General features: G+C 40.5%; 2 protein-coding genes across 2 annotated transcripts; both read right to left on the bottom strand.

Moving 5' to 3' along the window:
- Positions 1-9,664: 9,664 nt before the first annotated feature.
- Positions 9,665-11,433, bottom strand: LOC122314978 (ycf20-like protein). The gene is made up of 2 exons (XM_043130644.1): positions 11,042-11,433; positions 9,665-10,305 (listed from the first exon to the last, which is right to left on the bottom strand). Exons 1-2 carry the CDS (start codon positions 11,197-11,199, stop codon positions 9,861-9,863), a joined length of 603 nt encoding a protein of 200 aa, XP_042986578.1. The 5' UTR covers positions 11,200-11,433; the 3' UTR covers positions 9,665-9,860.
- A 1,316-nt stretch (positions 11,434-12,749) lies between these two features.
- Positions 12,750-15,134, bottom strand: LOC122316224. The gene is made up of 2 exons (XM_043132760.1): positions 13,412-15,134; positions 12,750-13,279 (listed from the first exon to the last, which is right to left on the bottom strand). The coding sequence occupies exons 1-2, from the start codon at positions 15,132-15,134 to the stop codon at positions 12,750-12,752; spliced, it is 2,253 nt and encodes a 750-aa protein (XP_042988694.1).
- Between the last annotated feature and the right edge of the window lie 4,145 nt (positions 15,135-19,279).

The raw sequence follows: 19,279 nt of genomic DNA, 5'->3' as shown, positions 1-19,279 counted from the left end.
GATTTAGAAAGTTTACATAATTATTTTAGAAAAATGATATTTGCAGTCATTGAGTACACAAGCACCCTACGCACTTCTTTAGAAAAATGTAAGTAAATATGAGACTCACATAAAATATTAATTTTTTAATAATAGACCACATTCTTTTTCAACATTAGTGTGCGACACTTATATAATTTATGATTGCATCTAGCATTACTCAGTTGTGGTAATGTGTCTCTTTCGATGCCATAAAACTACTTTTTTTTTCTTTTTCACCTTTAGTCTTCCAAAACAATGAAGAGAGGCCCCATTCAAAAGTGTTGAATGAGAATCAAGCCTGAAAACTGGTCTATTACAATGAAGGACTATGAAGAGTACATTTGTTTCTTCATTTAAACCTAGTTTCACTAAAGTCTAAATATATTGCATCTACATTCCCTTTACATCATTAAAGCTAGGAGGGGTATTTCCCAACCGGCTCATCCTAAATGGGCTTGAGCCCAACGTTGAGTCCCATTCTAGCCCAAGTTTCACTATTTCAAGGCTGTAGAGTCGCCAAAAGGGTTTAGCCCTCAAGATCACACCAGAGAAGGAAATATAAGTGACGCGGGAAACCATACACAGGGGATAGATGGGACCTGCTGGCTTTGACATCCTCTGTTATACTTAGCATTAAAGGGTTAAGTCAATAAATAAATGGAAGATGCGGATGGCCCTCCATTCTCTGACGGAGGAGACCAGAAGTGACTGTGTTGTTCACCCATTGTCGAGACTCACATTGGGAGCCACGTCGCATTAAAAACACTATCTGAGAAGCCACGCCGCATTGAAGACTTTGCCTCAGAACACCACGTCGCATTAAATACCTAGACTAAGATAGATGTGGGTGGGATAGCTTAACCTTGACACCAGGGAACAAAATGCACCCTGGGGACTTCGTATAAAAGCCTCATCCCAAGTACAAAGAACTCTTTTTGAACTCAAATTAACTCTTACAGTGTGAAGGTGATGGCTACACCACTGCTGTGACACCCCGTTTTTACGTGTATTTTCACTGAAGGAATATTTTAAGTTAATTAAAATAATAATTCTTTTATTTTAAATTATCAGATTTTAAGTGGATTTTAAATTGCTGTTGAGTTTAAATTGCTGTTTAATTTATTTTAGCTTGTCTTTGGTTTTAAAATTAAGTAATTAGTTTTTATTAGTTATTTATTATATTTTAGCTTTACGTTGTGTTTAAAATATTTTCTTGGTTTTATTGCTTTCAAAGTTATTTTCGTTGGATTAGTTTTTGGATTCCAGAGGTGAGGATTGGACCTCATTTCTTTTCTTCCATCTTTTCTTTTCTCTTTTTCCTTTCTCTTTCTTCTCTTTTCTTTTTTTTTTCTTTCTTTTTTCCTTCTCCCTGTGCTTTCCCTTTCTCCCCCGTGTGTTTTTCTTTCTCTCTCTCCTCTCCCTCAAGTTGTCTGGCCAGCTGCCCAGACCTGCCGTCGGCCACCGCCGTGTGGCACACCACCCCTCCCACCTGACTCCCCTCTGTCAGGTGCACCTCCCCACAAAATCTTGGTCCCATCTGTGTCGCCGTTTAGCCGGAAAACCACCTTCAAGCTGAGCGGCTTTTGCTCCGATTTGCCGCCGTCGCTCCACCTCTGGCCACCACCTCTTCACCACTTCATCACCGACTCCTTACCGTCCTAAACCACCCATTTTTTGCCTCAATCCGTCGCTGGAACAGTCCCCACGAGCTAACTCTCCGATTTGGGTATTTTGGCCTCCTACCGCTGTTTTCGCCGCCACCCACGGCCAAACTCCACTTCCCTTAGCTTCATAAACATTCCTAGGCCTTTCCCTATCAATCCCGAGCTATGGTTTGTCCCCGTTCGAAATTGGATAATTTATTACCCACTGCCATAGTGTAAATTACACTATTACGTTGCTTTTCTTCCGCCGTTTGCAACGCCGCGAGCTTTCGAAAAATACCATATAGCGCTGTAAGTATTTTTCAAACTCTACTTTTAGATTTAAATGTATTTTTCTCTTACAATAAATATTTATCTGTTGGTTGATTGATTCCAGACTGAGTCCGAGAAGTTCAGGGGTCGGATGGATTGAGGACAGAGTGCTTAGTTTTAGTTGTTTGTGATTGCTTGGTTATTTGTGCTACGAGGCGTGCATTACATATTACATACATGTGCATTTTATTTTAATTTGAGAAAATCCTGTTTTATTGGCGTAAATGGATTTTCGAGTGCGTGTGTCTCACGAGCCCAAGCCGGGATGGGTTATTATCTCAGTGGAGCTCCTCTGGTCACTCGAGAGCGTAATATACTGAGTGACGTCCCCTGAGTTGTCGCTGGGTGACGACGGGAGCGGGGGCTAGAGGATGCTTGGCTACGAACGTGCCGGGTTCGGAACTGGGCATCGCTCTACGCACCGACTCCGTGGCCCTTCGCTGGCGAGGGCTAGAGGATGTTTGGCTACGAATGCGCGGGGCGCGAAACTGGGCATCGCTCATTTAGGTGTCACACGCGTGGTCGTTACCTGCGGTGTGACACAGGAGCCAGGGTGTGCGGATAATCCCTAGGGAAGGTCATGGTTCATACGGATTAATCGGTTAATGGATTGAGTTGGATATGGGCCAAATGTGACTTTTGGCGTGATAGTTGGAAAGGATATGTTTTTGGGCTAAATGGGATTTTTGACGTACGTGAAAAAAAATATGATTTTATGGGTTTTGAGCATTGGCATCCTTTCATGCATATTGTTTGAGTTTTATATGTTTTTATCTAGTGGTGTTTGGATTTTACTTACCTGCGGCACCATTTTTGGTTCTGTAGATTTTGGTGCAGAGATCGAGGAGGAGGAGGAGGCTGAGGCTGAGCCCGAGGATGCGACTCCGCCGGAGTATTGAGTTGAAGTTAATATCTTGTTGTCGCTTTGAATAATATTTGTAATTTGTAATATTTTATTATGTATGTTTTGAACAGCTTTGCATTATATTAAGAAAAATTCTGGTACTTAGTTATATGACTTTACTATCCGCTGCGTGTTTCTTCGTGCACATTTGTTGCTTTTACACACACTTGGCACTCGTCGATAGGGTGGTGACCCGCGATGTCACCATCCAGACGTCTCAATTTCCCCGTGTCTGGGCGTGGGGATTTGGGGGCGTCACAACTGGCACCAAAATTCAAGGTTTCCTAGATAGACTTGTACAATAGGTCCAAGGACCCCTTGGAGCATCTAGACACCTTCAAGGCTCATATGAGCCTACACGAATTTCCTGGGGAGATCGCGTGCAAGGCCTTCCTATTGACCCTAAAAGGTGTGACACGGGCATGGTTTGCCTCGCTAGGACCAAACTCAATCTATAGCTTTGAGGACCTGGCTCATCTCTTCATCATGCAGTTTATAACCAGCAGGTAGAGAAGACGCTCAATGGCTTACCTCCTTACCATTAAACAGTGAGAGGGTTGGTATGAAAATATTTGCAAGAAAACAAAATTGTAACAAGTAGTAAAGTTTTAAAGAAAAGAGTGTCAAACCCACAAGGACTAATTATGCTATTGAGTATTGAAATTTACTAAATTATTTACTATTTGAAAATTAAATAGAAATTTTATAAATTTTATCACCTTAATTAAGCTAAAGTTCTTGACAAAAATAAATTAAAATAAAAGAGAATAATACTTAATGTTGTAGAGATAATAAAAAGAAATCTAGAGCTTTTGATTTCACCTAACTAATCCCACACAATTTATTATTCCTTGTTATAAAATTCCTTGAGAGAAAACATTGAATAATTAAGGGATTTACATTAAGTTCTTTAGATTTTTCTTAATCTAAAATCACACTAATTGTGGTAAAATATTTCTATCTTTCACTCAACTAATGGTGTTTAATCCTAAAAGCTTCTAATCACAAATTACCTCTTGGTTTCATTATGATTCAATAGATCAAATAGTAATTGGCCAGAAAATTGTAAGCAATAAGATCAAGGATAAACACTCAACATAAAAAAATTAGAAATAAAATAACTTGAAATTTAAATTGTGTGTTCAAAGCTAGAGTACATCAAAACCCTAGAAAAATAAAATTAGTCCATAACAAATCTAAAATCAACCATATTCTTATTGGAATACATCAAAAGAAACTTAAAGAGAAGAGAATATAACTCTTTTGCTTGGAATAGGTTGATGAAGCATTCAAGATTGTTGAAGATCTCTCTTCACTAAGACTTGGCAACATCATTCATTCTCCTATTTTTCATTTTTGGATATGGTTCCAATAATAGCTTCCAAAGAAAAGAGGGCATAATTTTTTGTTGCCCTTCTCTTACGTGCATGGATGTTAGGGGGCATTCATTGCTGAGCCCTCCTGCAAGATAGGTAACTAGGCCTCACATCTAGCAATTTTATGTGTGCTAGTTAAGGGAAAAGTGGCTGCTACATGGCTTTGCCCTCCATTTTGACTTTTATGATCCTAAAACTTTGATCATGTAAATCTTGGCTAGAATCCACACTCTCATTTAGCCTTTCAACAAACTTTGATTTTCTGTTTTAGATGTATTCCAGTGGCTAAGTCTTCAATTCCTCTTTTGAAAATTTAAAATAAATTTTCCCCATATATGATGTTGAAAATCCAGAATTCTTAGCTTACTAATTTCAAGTTGGATTTAGAGCATCAAAACAACACAGTTTGGAGTTGGGTCCTTCACAAAAGTTTAATATCTCATTCTCAACTTTTCAACACACCTAGTCTTGTTTTATTTTAATTTATAGAACTCCAGATACAGGCTTAAAACCAAAACAAGGTTTGGGCTGCAGTAAACTTCTAGATAGATTCTCAGACTTCTCTGTTTTTGCTAAGTTCTGAACTTTAAAATGGCAAAATTGGGTTTTGGGCTCTTCATAAAAGTTTTAGCCCTACGTCGTAACTTTCCAGCAACCCAAAAAACACCTAAAACTGAGGTATGTAGCTCTGGTTAAAATCCAAAAATTGAACATTGTTATAGTTTGACTAAACCAAACCAACTAGAATTTGCTCTCTAGGCCTAGTCCAATTTCTGCCTCTTCACATCATCCCAATTTCAACCTAATTCAATAATTAAACTCCTATAAAATATCAAGAATTAAATAGATATACAAAAACATCTAAAATTCTAGACAAACGAGCTAAGAAACATATAAAACACTCTAAATCAAAACAATTAGGACTAAGAAATAAATTCCCACATCAAGAACGAAAGCTTGAAGGCCTATCTGGCCAGATTTAACAAAAAGCGCATGACCACTAATGACCAAGACAAGAAGATTATTCTACTACTCTCTTGGGCGGCGTGTGGTCTCGAAACTCATTTATAGCTGAGTTGGCCAGGAAGACTCCCACCACGCTACAAGAATTCAGGGACCAAGCAAATGGGTTCATAAATATTGAAAACAAGCTTTGGGCATTGATAATGCAAAGAAATACAAAGCTAGAGCATGCCGATAAGAAAGCCTAGATGTTGGCCCAGTCCAAAACTACAGACAAGGCCAAAGGAGGAAATCACAACAAAGGACGAGATGACTCCTACTCATTAAAGGGGGTGGGCACACAACATGACCAGACAACCCTAATGATAAAGGAGGAGAATAGACCTGAACCTTGGGAGATTGCCATTGGGACGTTGGTTGTCGTTATTGCATTTAACCCCGTTCCATAATTTATAACACCGTTGACTGTAATTCCCTAGAGGGAGAATGGGGGAGAGCAGCATACCCACCTCCTTGGCACTACGCCAACCGATGAGAGGAAAGGGAGAGAAGCCAGGGAAGGTTTGCTAGACCAAGGAGTGACTAGTGAGAGTCCAAAGAGGCTGGCATAGTTTGAGCCCATGCGAAACCGCCTTTGGTCGTCGCCCTGCGAAAATGCCCCCTTTGGCAAGATCTGAACCATAGCTAGGATTCGCTAGGAGAGAGAAGGGGGGGGCACTTCCTCTAACAGAAAGGCCCACGCTAGGAGGGAATGTTTCGAAGAAGTGTATTCGGCTGAACACCACTTGATGAAGTAGAGGAGTGAGCCTATACCAACCAACACTTTTAGGGAGGGTGATAAAGAATGGGTCCTTTACCCCTATGACGACACCCTAGTGGTAACAATGCAGGTGACCAACTTTACTACCAGGAGAATCCTCATCGACAATGGTAGCTCCATACCTTCTCTTAGATGGGGATTGATCCTAACTGCTTGCGACTAGTGCCCGTGACATTGAAAGGATTTACGGGAGACATGGTTCAGCTAGTGGAACCATCACACTTTCAATCTTGGCTAGAAAGGCCCCTCACATAGCCTTCATGATGATTGACTTCATAGTGGTGAAGGCCCCATCATCGTATAATGCCATACTTGGGCCACCCACGTTCAACAATTTGAAGGCTCTAACATCGACTTACCACTTGAAGATGAAATTTCCAGTCCCCACGAGAGTGAGCAAAATCCACGACGAGCAGGTCCTGGCACAGGAATGTTACATGCAAGAACTAAGGTTGACTAAAGGCGAGGTCAATGTGATAGAGCCCCTGGTTGACGACTGGATCCTACCTAATCATAGGTTCACCACAAGGGAGGAACAAGTCCGGGACAAGCAGGCTCTTTGACAAATAGAGCCAAATGAGCCGCTCGAATTTGCTCCCCTAGACCCGAACTGCCTCAAGGCCATGATCAAACTCAGCAGTAGGATGACATCCAACATGCAGCAAGCTACGATACAACTCTTGACAGAGCATTAGGATGTGTTTCTTGGAGCCACAAGGACATGCCTGGGATTGACCCAGACATCATTCAACACCACCTATGTGTGAATCTCGAGGCCAGGAAAGTCAGGGAGAAAAGGCAGAGTTTTAGAGTCGAGAAATGCACTGCCATCAAGGAAGAGGTCGATTGCCTCCTAGCGGTAGGGTTCATACATGAAGCACGCTAACCAAATTCGCTATCCAATGTGGTGCTCGTGAAGAAGGCCAATGACAAATGGAGAATGTGCATTGATTTCACATACTTGAATAAGGCATGCCCAAAGGATAGCTTCCCTCTTCCCCAGATCGACTTGATAGTGGATTCCACCGCAGGACATTGCATGCTTAGTTTCATGGATGCTTATTCAGGGTACAACAAGATCTACATGAACTTCAACGATGAGGAGAAAACATGTTCATTATAGAGAGGGGTTTGTACTACTACACGGCCATGCCTTACGGCCTGAAAAATGCAAGGTCACCTACCAACAGTTAGTCAACCACATGTTCAAGGACCAAATAGAGCGAAGCATAGAGATCTATGTGAATGATCTACTTGTGAAGAGCAAGAACCTCGAACAGCACTTAATCGATTAGCGCGAGGCCTTCACAGTGCTAAAGCTTTACCAAATGAAGCTTAAGCTTGCAAAATGCACATCCGATGTAAAGTCTGGGAAGTTCTTGGGTTACATGGTCTTGGAATAGGGGATTGAGGCTAACCAGGAATAGGCGGAGGCCATAATCAACATGACCCCACCTCGAAGCATCAATGACATGCAAAGACTCACTGGTCAAGTGGCAGTTTTTAATCGGTTTGTATCCAGATTGATGGACAAGTACTTGCCGTTTTTCAAGTTACTGTAGAAGCACAGGCTTGGAATGATGAGTGCAACCAGGCATTCCTGAACCTTAAGTAGTACCTTACCAACCCTTTGTTGCTCAGTCAAGTTAACCTGGGAGAGGTCTTAAGCCTATATCTATTCGTCTCCCCTCATATGCAATCTCTGCAGCTTTGGTATGAGACTTGAAGGGCTCCTAGAAACCGATGTACTACACTAGCTGTGCTTTCTGAGGTGCCGAAATGAGATACGCCCATATGGACCAGCTCGCATTCGCCCTTGTGATGACCACCTGTCGACTCGAACCATACTTCTAGGCACACTTGATATGGGTTCTGACTAAAGCCCCCTTGAAGAAGATTTTACAATGACCAGATGTCTCAGGTTGATCCAGAACTACTATCCGCAGGCTCCTCCACCCGAGGTCTCTTCCCTTTCCCCTCTAGCGGCGGGCTTGAGGGCTGCTTGCGGTCTTGAAGTGCTGCAGCTCGCATGGGTACAATATTATCGTCATTGCGGGTGTGCACTGGGGGGGCTAGGTATCGCCTTGTGCTGGCCTCGGTCAGTAAGGCCTCAGAAAAAACATCATCTGAGTGCACCTTGGCCCCAGGCAGGCACAATCTCTAGCCGAGTGGCCTCTACGCCTTGGTCTAATTCCACACCTTATGACAAAAGGGGGGTCGGCGTGGTGTAAAGTCACGGACCAGTTTGGAGAAAGGGAGCCGCAACCGATTGGTAAACATATTAGGGTATTGAGCCACCTTCGAGGCAAAACCTTCAGGGTCCACTACCCCTTCACAGGCCCCTAGAACCTCCAAAACAAAGGAGTCTTATAACCCATAGGAGGCTTTCAGCGACCATAGGGTCGCAAAAGACACCTTTGACCTCCAATTGGAGCCTTCGAAGGTGTGAGACGTCTCACGAGCTTGTGATGGGTCATCATCACCAGGGTGGGAAGCGTTCTTAGCAGCCATTAGAGTTGGAGAATATAATTAGTTGGGGACACAAACAAGGGAAAGAAAAGAATGGAGAAGAAAGGGAGCAAGAAGGCAATTTCTAAGGCACCGCAAGAGAATAGAGGCAAACATATCAGAAATGGGAAGGAGGGCCCTTAAATAGACCCTTGCAATGGTTGGACTAACCCAAGTAATGTGCGAGACACGTGTTATATAAAGGAAGGTGGACGGGTGCAAGTCTGTTATGCACGTTACACGAAGCGACGCGGGAGAGGAATGGACACTCAATTAACCCATGCAAAAGAACCTGACGGGCACAACCAATTGCATGTTAGATCTATCAAAGACGTGCTAAAAAAAATGATTATGACAAAGAAATTCCTGTTGAATCTGTTCAACAAGAATTGACAAGGTAACTGGGATAGGTATTTCCCACTCGGCCCATCCTAAATGGGTTTGAGCCCAACACTGGGTCCCATTCCAACCCAAGTTTCACTATTTTAAGGCATCAAAGTCGCCAAAAAGGTCCAACCCTCAATATCACACCAGAGAAGGAAAGATACGTGATGCGGGAAACCATACACAAGGGACAAATGGGACTTGCATAATCTTAATATTGTCTATTACACCTAGCATCAAGGGATTAACTCAGTAGATAAACGGAAGACCTGGACGACCCTCCATTATCTGATAGCGACTGTGTCGTTTACCCATTTGCCATGGGAGCCACATCGTATTAAAAGCACCATTCCAAGAGCCATGCCGCATTGAAGGCTCTGCCTCAGAAAACCACGTCATGTTAAATACCCAGACTAAGACATATGCGGGCAGGATGACTTAACCCTGACATGGGGAACAAAATGTTTCTTGGGGACTTTGTATAAAAGCCTCATCCTAGGTACAAAAAACTCTTTCTAAACTCGATTATTCTAAGGCCAATACTGAAAACACCCGAACTAACTAGGCATCGGAGGCTCCCTGGACCACCCCGAATCCACCTTCTTTGTGTTTGCAGGTGAAGATCCCGGCCCGAGTTGCTAGAACTTTACCCAGGTTTACAAAATACAATGTTAACAAAAACATTACAGGAAGAAGAGAGTTGGAAAGAAAATAACAATAAAACAGAAGAGTTTCTCTCCATCCTGCTGCATGTTTTAGACCAAAAGGATATTTATTTGATAATTACATTTGAGAATCATAGTGATACAGGTACACCTAATTTAGTCACTATCAATAAGAATCAGGTTGCTACAGCAGATCTTATCAGAAATGAAAGGAAGAACCAGAAATGGGGAGAACATCATCTCTTAACTACCCAGTTTAAAAGCATCCACAAATAAACCAAGGCACACCCCTGCTTTCCAGTAATTTACCATCCCAACAAAAGACTGCAACCTCCCGGTAGCCAGAGGGGAAGGCTTTCTGTACATAAGCACACCAATCCCCTCAATGGCAGCAACAACTACACCTGCAACGAGTACATCCCAATCCCCAGTCTGTCCAAGGATTGTTGCCAGCGCATTTGCCGTGTAGAAACCCAAAAGAAGCAGGAATATCTTCATGGGGAAGTTCTTTCTAGCTGAATTCAGCTTCTCCAATAGCTGTCTTCCACCTGCACTCACTATTCTGCCCAATCGAGTGCCACCAAGACCAGGGCCATTGCCATCGATGTTCTCTTGCCCACCATTACCAGGAATCCCACCCGTGTCAAGTGCAAAGGCTATTTTCCACCCATATCTTCTAGTCTGAAAACTGTATCAAGGTAATGGAAACCAATGTCACGTTCCCAGGGCATCAATAATATCATAAGATTGCAAACAAATAGAGGCATAGACCTAAAAGATTATAGTACTCAGATATAATTCGAGGAGCATCTCAATGTCACAAGGATGCATAGAATAGTCTATCTTTTTTTACAATGGTAATACAGCTTCAATGGCAACACCCAAATCACCCATGCCAGAAAAGAAAATTATCCCAAGTTAGCAAATGGTTATGTTAAAAATGGTTATGTTCTATCTGCTTCTCTGCTTCAATCAGAGAAGCAGATAGAACCCCTCCAAGTGCATTAAAAATGTAACTAACATTTCATATCAAAGCAGATTCAAATTTCCATACATATAAAGAACAAGTACATGAGATTTTCAAATCTGATTGAACTCATCATGCAAGTGTCCTAAAAAGCTTTTGGTTCAAATGACCATGCAATCGTCCCTTGAGTAGTAAGGGCGTAAATTCCGCATAACACAGCCCCAAAATGCAGATATGGGTATAATTTCCCACACGATAAAAATCTGGAACGAAGTTAGATGGGTGCGTGCATTGTGGAACAACTTGGGAATTTCACAAAATAAGTCGAAGGCTTTCATTAAAGATTTGGGAGCCATTTCCAGATTCAATAAGCAGCAGATAAATTCTGTTATCGTTGCCCAAAAGAAGAGAGATTCATGAACACAAACATGTTGATGGAAAAGTTCAGAATTGTTACCCCCGAAGAAAAGTTACAGACTTTATAGCAATCTTTTCTGAATTTTGGCCGCTGATAAAACTTGATTGAAAGCAAAAGTTGTGGGCGAGGGCGGGGCTTTCAATCTCCATCGCTGATAAACCTGGCCGTAGCATCATCGCTCCCAGTCGAAATGCCATGACCTTACATCACACTGGAATCACTCCGACACCGCTTCGTAGATTAAAATTTGAACACTAAAGACGACGATGAGGGAGTTGAATGGGGATGGACTACGGTTAGGGGCTGTAATCCAAGGGGTATGTTTTTCATCGGATAAATTACATTTATCACCTGTTTTATATTACGTTATGTTATTTATTTGAAAAACGAAGACGGCAACTCCGACTATAAAATGTGTTTTTCTTTTTCTTCTCTTTTTTAGGAAAAAAGCTATGTGTGGAGTAGGCCGAGAAAATATTTGAAAATTCGATTTGGATTTCGATCCTGATCCGCTCTGACTCTACAGAACGATATAGGGGTTGGAATTTTTTATTTTTTTATTTATTTTTTATTTTTTATTTTTCAGTTGGAGTGGGATGTGTGGATCTGATCCGATTATGAGTTTACGCTCTGACTCCGACTTTTTCTTCTAATTCTAATATTATACATATTATAAAAATATGTTTATATATATATATATATATATATTTATTTATTATATATACTGTATAATATAATAACACTGTATAATATAATAACATGTGATAGTATAATATAATAATATGTAATTAGAAACTACAAATAATATGTAATGTTACAGTATGATAACATGTAATTAGATATTATAGTACAAGTTTAGTATCAAAATAAGTTAGATATTAGTATAAAAGTAAATTAGCATTAAATGATTTAGTTTTAGTTTTTAATGTTTTAGAAAAATTAAAATTTGAAAGTCAACGAAAAATTCCTTTTTAAAATAGGCTAAATATGAAGTTTAAAAAAAAAATGAAAGTCCAAATTCGACTTTGCTCTGACAAGTTGGAGTTGAAGTCGAATCGGAGCCTACACAAGTTGAAGTCGAATCAGAGTCTACACAAGTCGAAGTCAGAGTCAGATTTAAGAGAATTTGACTCCAACTAAGTTGGTGTTCACCCCTACTACAAAATCCAAACTTATATCTCTTTGATTTTTAAGTATATGATTTATGATCAAATCAAAGGTAATGATTTTATAGAAAATGTTTTTAAATGGTATCGATATACAATCAATCAAACTCACCAGAATTTTTTTTTTTTTTTTTGAAAACTAAAGAGCTCACCATTGAATATTCATACGTGATTTGACATATTTTTTTCTAATTCAAATTATATCACATGAATGGTGTGGTATAAAAACTTTCAAATAAAATTATTCTTCCTTCTAAAATCCTTCACTTTAATCTCTGGTTTAATGTATCTTAAAGATGGAACTCAACCTTCTTGATGTTGGACACCACTAAGTAGTATAGATTGACCTTCAATTCCATGGGTGAGGAGACCATGAAATATGTTCGCCACTTTGAAGACTATGACGGGAGATTAAGGCGGCCCCACTATTTATGATTGGGATAATGTAGGAGTTTTTGTAGAATTTCTTATGCTTTTCTATATGTAATATCCAATGATTATTTTTTTTTTTTTTTGAATCAAATCAACTAGATCATATATTGATGTAAAAAAATGCAAATACAGATAAAAAACTGTCAACATTACATAGACTGTTCTAACTGTACAGTCGACATAACCTGCATTGGACCATCTTCTATCCAGATCTTCTCATACTCATAGTCTAAAGCTAACTTTACTAACTGGTCAGCAGCATAGTTGGCTTCTCTGTGAACAAAATCAACATGCCATTGAGGCGAAGATCTTAACATACTTCGAGCATCATTAACAAGAATCCTATAATCTGCACTGATCTCTTCATCAGAAGTCACTGCCTGAACAATGATCTTAGCATCTCCTTCAAACACCACCCTTCCCAAGCCCAACTCAGCACAAACTTCCATTGCCCTCCTTAAGGCCAGGCCTTCTGCCAGCACAGGTTTTATAGCAGGTTTGTGGCTTGCACACACACAAACCATTATACTTCCTTGCTCATCTCGGATAATAATACCATAGCCTGCTCTATTGAGTTTGGTACTCACTGAAGCATCCCAATTTGCCTTCAATGTTCTGATTTCTGGTTTTTTCCACCTTATGTTTCCTCTGTCACTCGTATTATTAGAAGGTACTGCATCTGTGTTTGTTAATGAGCATAAAAACAGATCTCTATCTGCATTAGCTGCTGTCACCACCTATTGAGGGCTTTCTAGATCTTTTCCATGCACAAAGTAATTTCTCCTTAGCCAGATCCTTCGCATAATAAAACAGGCCAGCTGAAGTGAATCCACATCCAGCTTAGAACACAAAGAGAACCACAATGTCCTAAAGTCAGGAAAATAAATAGGCCACTTGTGTGTAGGACAGCTTGACATGGCCCGAACATCACTGGCTCCAGGACAGCCCCATATTACATGTAATGGAGACTCAATTTCTCTCTTGCATATAGAACACAAGTCAATAGCAACTATCTTTTTACTTGCCAGATTTTGCAAAGTGGGAAGTACATAGTGGGCAGCTTTCCATACAAACAACTTAATCTTCATAGGTACATTTAGAGACCATAACTGTTTCCAATCTATTAAACCTGTTACAATACTCGAGCACTCTCCCTGCATTTGTCTGACCAGTGATTGTTGTAAGTAGTATGCACTTCTCACAGTGAAAATCCCATTTGCAGTGTACCCCCATATCAGTTTATCCTGAGTCCCAGTTTTGCTTAAGGGAATCTGATAGATCTTCTCCACATCTTCCTCATGGAATAACTGGTCCAGCACTTCCTTCTTCCATCTGCATTCCCCTTCATCAATCAACTCAGAAACAGTTGAATCCCTGCTAGGACCAAGAATAGGTAGATTGGGTTGTAACAGCACAGCATGCTTAACCCACTTATCATTCCAAATATTGATACTAGAACCCGACCCCACTCTCCACAAACTTCCTACCTTGATCAATTCAATAGATGACCATAGACTCTGCCACACCAGGGATGAATTAGTCCCCTTCTTTGCATTCAGGATAGAACCCCTCTTAAAATACTTCTGTTTTAGGAGTTGTGTAACCAGGGAATTTGGATTGTTGAGAACTCTCCATACCTGCTTAGCCAACATGGCCTTATTAAAAGATTCCAGGTCTCTAAAATCCAAACCCCCATCCTTCTTAGAAACTCCCATACTTGCCCAAGACTTCCATTGAATTTTCTGCTTTGTATTACTACCTCCCCACCAAAATTTTCCCATCATCGAATTGATTTCCTGCAGTAGCTTCTTAGGCAACTTAAAAACACTCATAGTATAGGTGGGGATTGCTTGAATTACTGCTTTTAGTAATACTTCCTTCCCAGCTTGTGATAGGAATGTATTCTGCCAACTTGAAATTCTGGTCCATATCCTTTCTTTAATAGATCTGAAAGATTGGTATTTTGACCTTCCAACTGTAGTTGGTAGTCCTAAATACCTCCCATAGTTGTTATCTGCTGATACACCTACTGCATTAACAATCTCCTGCCTTTTTTCTGTACAGGTATTTGAGCTGAAAAAAACAGCTATTTTTTCTCGATTCAAACACTGTCCAGATGCCTTCTCATACACATGAAGCAATCCTTGAAGCTTTTGCCACTCATCAATAGTTGCTCTACAAAAGAGCACACTATCATCAGCAAAAAAGAGATGACTAACCCTCAACCCTCCCCTAGCAGCTGCAACTCCTTTAATTTCCCCCTTATGCTCAGCCTGAGTGATCAAGGCACTTAAACCTTCAGCACATAATATAAATAGGTAAGGAGATAGTGGATCTCCTTGCCTAATCCCACGTTCAGGTTGAAAAGAGGCCCCAATTTTTCCATTTATCAAAACTGAGTAGCTAACAATAGTGATACATTCCATTATTAGCTGCATCCATCTCTCTCCAAATCCCATTTTTGCCATAATAGCCTCCAGAAACTTCCATTCCACACGATCATAGGCCCTTGACATATCTAACTTGATAGCCATCGAGCCAGTTCTGCCCTTCTGCTTTGTTTTCATGGAATGTAAGAGTTCATAGGCAGTTATCACATTATCAGTGATGAGCCTATTAGGGATAAAAGCACTTTGGTTGCTTGAAATGATAAGATCCAGAACATGCTTCAACCTCATTCCCAACAATATGCCAATAGGATTGATAGAACTGTGCATTAAAACCATCTGGTCCAGGGGCCTTTAGAGGGGACATTTGTTGTAGAGCTACCTCTACTTCTTCTTGAGTGAAAGGTGTCTGTAGCCTGTAATTCATATCATCTGTCACCCTTTTGGTTATGCACTGCAGACTGCAGTTCAGTTCTTCATCAGAGGGCCTGGTTGTACTAAAAATGTCTTTGAAATACTGAGTAAAAGCCTCAGACATTTCTGAATGACTCTCCCATTTTCTACCTTGCATGTCATGGATAGCTCTAATCTGGTTCTTCTTATGCCTCTGAGTTGCACAAAGGTGAAAAAACCTGGTATTTTTATCACCAGCCTGATACCAGTTCACTTTAGCTCTTTGCCTCCATTTAATGTCTTCTTGTTCTAACAAACTCTCCAGTTCTTTCTGTAAATTTTTAACAGCATCTATATTCAAAGGGCCTTCCACATCTTGCAATTTCCTTAGTTCTTCTGTTTTGTCCAGAATTTCCTTTTCACAGTCCACCTTCTTTCCCTTATTCCACCTCGTGAGCACTTGAGCACAAGCCTTGAGTTTTCCCTTAATTTTTCCCCACCCATCCTGCCCACATGTCACCCTTCTCCATTCTTTTCTAACAACATCCTCCCCTTCCACATCCTTAGTCCATTTAGCCTCAGACATAAACTTATGACTTTTAACCACAGTTGGAAAACCAGTTCTATAACAGGTCAACAGAATTGGTCTATGATCTGATCTTCTTGCAGCTAAAGTTTCCACAGCTGACCTTTTAAACATGTTTATCCAATGAGGATTAGCTATGACACGATCTAGTCTTTCCTTGGTATAGTGAAGGCCTTGCTGTCTATTGCTCCAGGTAAACAAACTCCCTTTCCAGCCCAAATCATGTAGATTATTACAATGCACAGCATGCCTAAATTCCTCCATCTGTTTTTCAGGTCTTTGTCTGCCACCCCATTTTTCATTGGAAGCCAATATCTCATTAAAATCTCCCATGACACACCAAGCTTGGTTAAAACTTGGTCTAATCATGGAGAGTAGATTCCAGGTACTGCTTCTTTTACTAGTTTCTGGATGACCATAAAAACCAGTGCAAAACCACTGCTGTTGATCCTCCTCCTCAGTAACTAACATATGGATGTGATGTTGTGAGTAATTCACCAACTCAACAGCATATTCTTTCTTCCACAACATAGCTAACCCTTCCTTCTTTCCCAAAGGCTCCACAGCAAAACAACAATCAAAACCAAGTTTCCTTTTAATTGAGTCAAATTTTGATGTTCTTAGTTTTGTCTCTATGAGAAAAACTAAGTTGGGTTTCTTTTCTCTGACCAGCAAGCAGAGATCATGAACTACACGGGGGTTCCCAAGCCCCCGACAGTTCCAACTTAGGTGTTTCATAATGGTTGGCGGGGCTGTAGAACAGCCTCCGCCATGACACCTATACCCTTGGTTCCATCATCTATTTTTAGAACTCTCCCTCGTTTTTTTGGACCCTGACTGTCTTGGAGTGTTATTTCATCAGTCAACATTCTCTTCTGACTAACATCCACCTTCCTAGATTGAGCCTTAGTCTCCTTATTAGTTAGAAGACCTTGCTGTCTAGCTAGCCTTTTCCACCCTCTAGTCTTGCCCACTTTAACCTCACCAGGTGACTCAGGCTTGTGGTTAGATACATCCATACTGTTACACTTCTCAATAGGACACAAAGAAGGCCCATTAGTAGCAACTCCTTGCGTTGGGCTCAGCATTATGGGCTCTAGTGTAGGGCCCAACTGGACAGCAGCCTCAGCATTCCCGCTTAAAACTGGCACCTCATCCTCAACTATTTTTTGAAAATCTGTTGGCTCCAAAACAGCAGCCTTTTGATTCGTAACCACCTTATCTTTCTGTTTCCCAGAGTCTCCCCCATCCCCGCTTCTTATCTCCTGGCTACCCTCTTCATAATTTAAACTCTCAGCCTTATCCTGCATTTGCATATCCATAACAACTACTCCTCCTAAATTGCCTCTCCCAACCTCCAAAAAAATCTGCATCCTATCCTGCCTCATCGGAGAATGCAACCCCTCCTCCATCTCTCCATCCACCTCCTTCCTCCGTCTTTGTTGATCGGAGCTGGACCCTCTCTGATGGGCATCTTTACTGGAATGATCATTAAACTTTCTTTTGAAAAAAGTCTCAGCACGAAGCCAAGCACCAAACTGATCATGGCCTGACTCCAGTTTATCAAGAGTCCCACCTTTGCAGCCTTGACCATCATGCATGATCCTTGCACACTTAAAGCAAAGCTTGGGCAGCTTCTCGTATTTGAGTGGAATCCACGTACTCAAACCATGAATATTAATGTGTCTACCCCTTGCTATGGGCTTATTCAGATTTATCTCCACCTTCATTCTCAAGAATTGTCCCCATCCCATACCATCATCCTTAACATCAATGTCTAACACTTCTCCAATGGAGGAACCAATCTGAGTGCCAATCTTTTTATTCATGCAAGCCAATGGTAAATTATAAAGCTGGATCCAGAAAGCCTCAGTATCAAAGACTAGCTGGCTTGGAGATACCAAACCATCAAAAGGTTTTAAAACAAACAGGTTATTATCAAATAACCATGGCTTCCCCATCTTCACCTTCTCCATATCTGCTTCATCCTCAAACATTATGACAAACAAGTTAGAACTGATACTTTGGAATTGAAACGGCTTGTTTACTCTCCATATCTTGGACATGGTATTATGTATTACATCCTTATTCACCACTCGATCAGAGCACAACTTACCCACCAGGCTCCTTTCACCCTTTCTAAGAGAAACTGCTAATGACTCCTCATCCACCACTATCCTTTCCTCTTCCTCCTCCGATAAACGAAAGTGTTTCCATTTTTCTTCCAATGCATCCATAATAACCCTTCCTCAATTCAGAGCACTGAATTAGGAAGACCACCCCTCGTACAGTATCAAAACTGTACACCAGGACTCAAAACAAACTTCACCTCGAGTTCCTATTCTCCCAACTGGCTGAGAGAGAGAGAGGAGGAAAAAGAGAGAAGACTTAGATAAAAGTTAGAGTGTTATTATCTAAACTTGATCATCAGTCCCCCCAATGATTATTGTCAGCCTTTGACTCTATTTAAATATCGAATAAAACAAACTACATAAAATCAAAACCAAAACTAAACAACAAGAAAATAAAATAGCATACAATAACATAAGTAAATAAATAAATAACTTACAAACAACCTAACTCAAATAAATTCAAATTAAATAAAACAAATCAAATAGAAACTTTAAATAAAATAAATTTCAAATCACAACTTTAAAACTTTCTGGTACTACACCTATGGGACATGTGGTTTTACCCAGAGCCAAACCGCTCTGATACCACCTGTGACGCCCCCAACTCCCACGTACGGACACATGGAAATCGAAGTATCGGAATAATGACAACACGGGTCACCATCCTATCGTCAAGTGCCAAGTGTGTGTGTACATGCAACAAGTGTATAATAAAATCACGCAGCGGATAATAAGAGTCTTATAATTAGGTACCAGAATTTTTATTCGAATACAAACTCGTTTAAACCATATATAATAAAATATTACAAGTTTCAAATATAGTTTCAAAACCATAATACAATGCATAAAAACTAGTAGAGATATTTTTTTTTACATAAACAACTCCAAATCAAAACTCTGGTGGAGCCGCCTCCTCGAACTCAGCCTTCTCCTCCTCCTCCACATGTGCATCAAAATCTACAGGTAAGTAATAATCCAAATGTCACAAGATAAAAAAAATATATATTAAACTCAATAATATACATGAAAGAATGCAAAATACACATATCCCATAAATCCACATTTTTCCACGCACGCCAAAAATCTTATTTTGGCCCAAAACATATCTCTTAAAACCAGACTTTGCCATTATCGCAGATAATGGCCCAAACCAAGGAAACCACCATTTTTCTAGAAAATGG

Source organism: Carya illinoinensis, chromosome 7, assembly GCF_018687715.1.
Source record: "Carya illinoinensis cultivar Pawnee chromosome 7, C.illinoinensisPawnee_v1, whole genome shotgun sequence".
NCBI lineage: Eukaryota > Viridiplantae > Streptophyta > Magnoliopsida > Fagales > Juglandaceae > Carya > Carya illinoinensis.
Note: the sequence above shows the minus strand (reverse complement) of the source record. Positions and strands in the feature narration are given on the sequence as shown.

What these genes read in the sequence shown, in the direction of transcription:
- LOC122316224 (XM_043132760.1), bottom strand. Translation starts at nt 15,134, where the DNA reads ATGGCTATCAAGTTAGATATGTCAAGGGCCTATGATCGTGTGGAATGG. An exon ending in GGATTCACTTCAGCTGGCCT is followed by an intron (nt 13,280 to 13,411) that starts GTTTTATTATGC and finishes TAACAAACACAG; the next exon opens with ATGCAGTACCTTCTAATAAT.
- LOC122314978 (XM_043130644.1), bottom strand. Translation starts at nt 11,199, where the DNA reads ATGGCATTTCGACTGGGAGCGATGATGCTACGGCCAGGTTTATCAGCG. An exon ending in TCTGTAACTTTTCTTCGGGG is followed by an intron (nt 10,306 to 11,041) that starts GTAACAATTCTG and finishes ACCTTGATACAG; the next exon opens with TTTTCAGACTAGAAGATATG.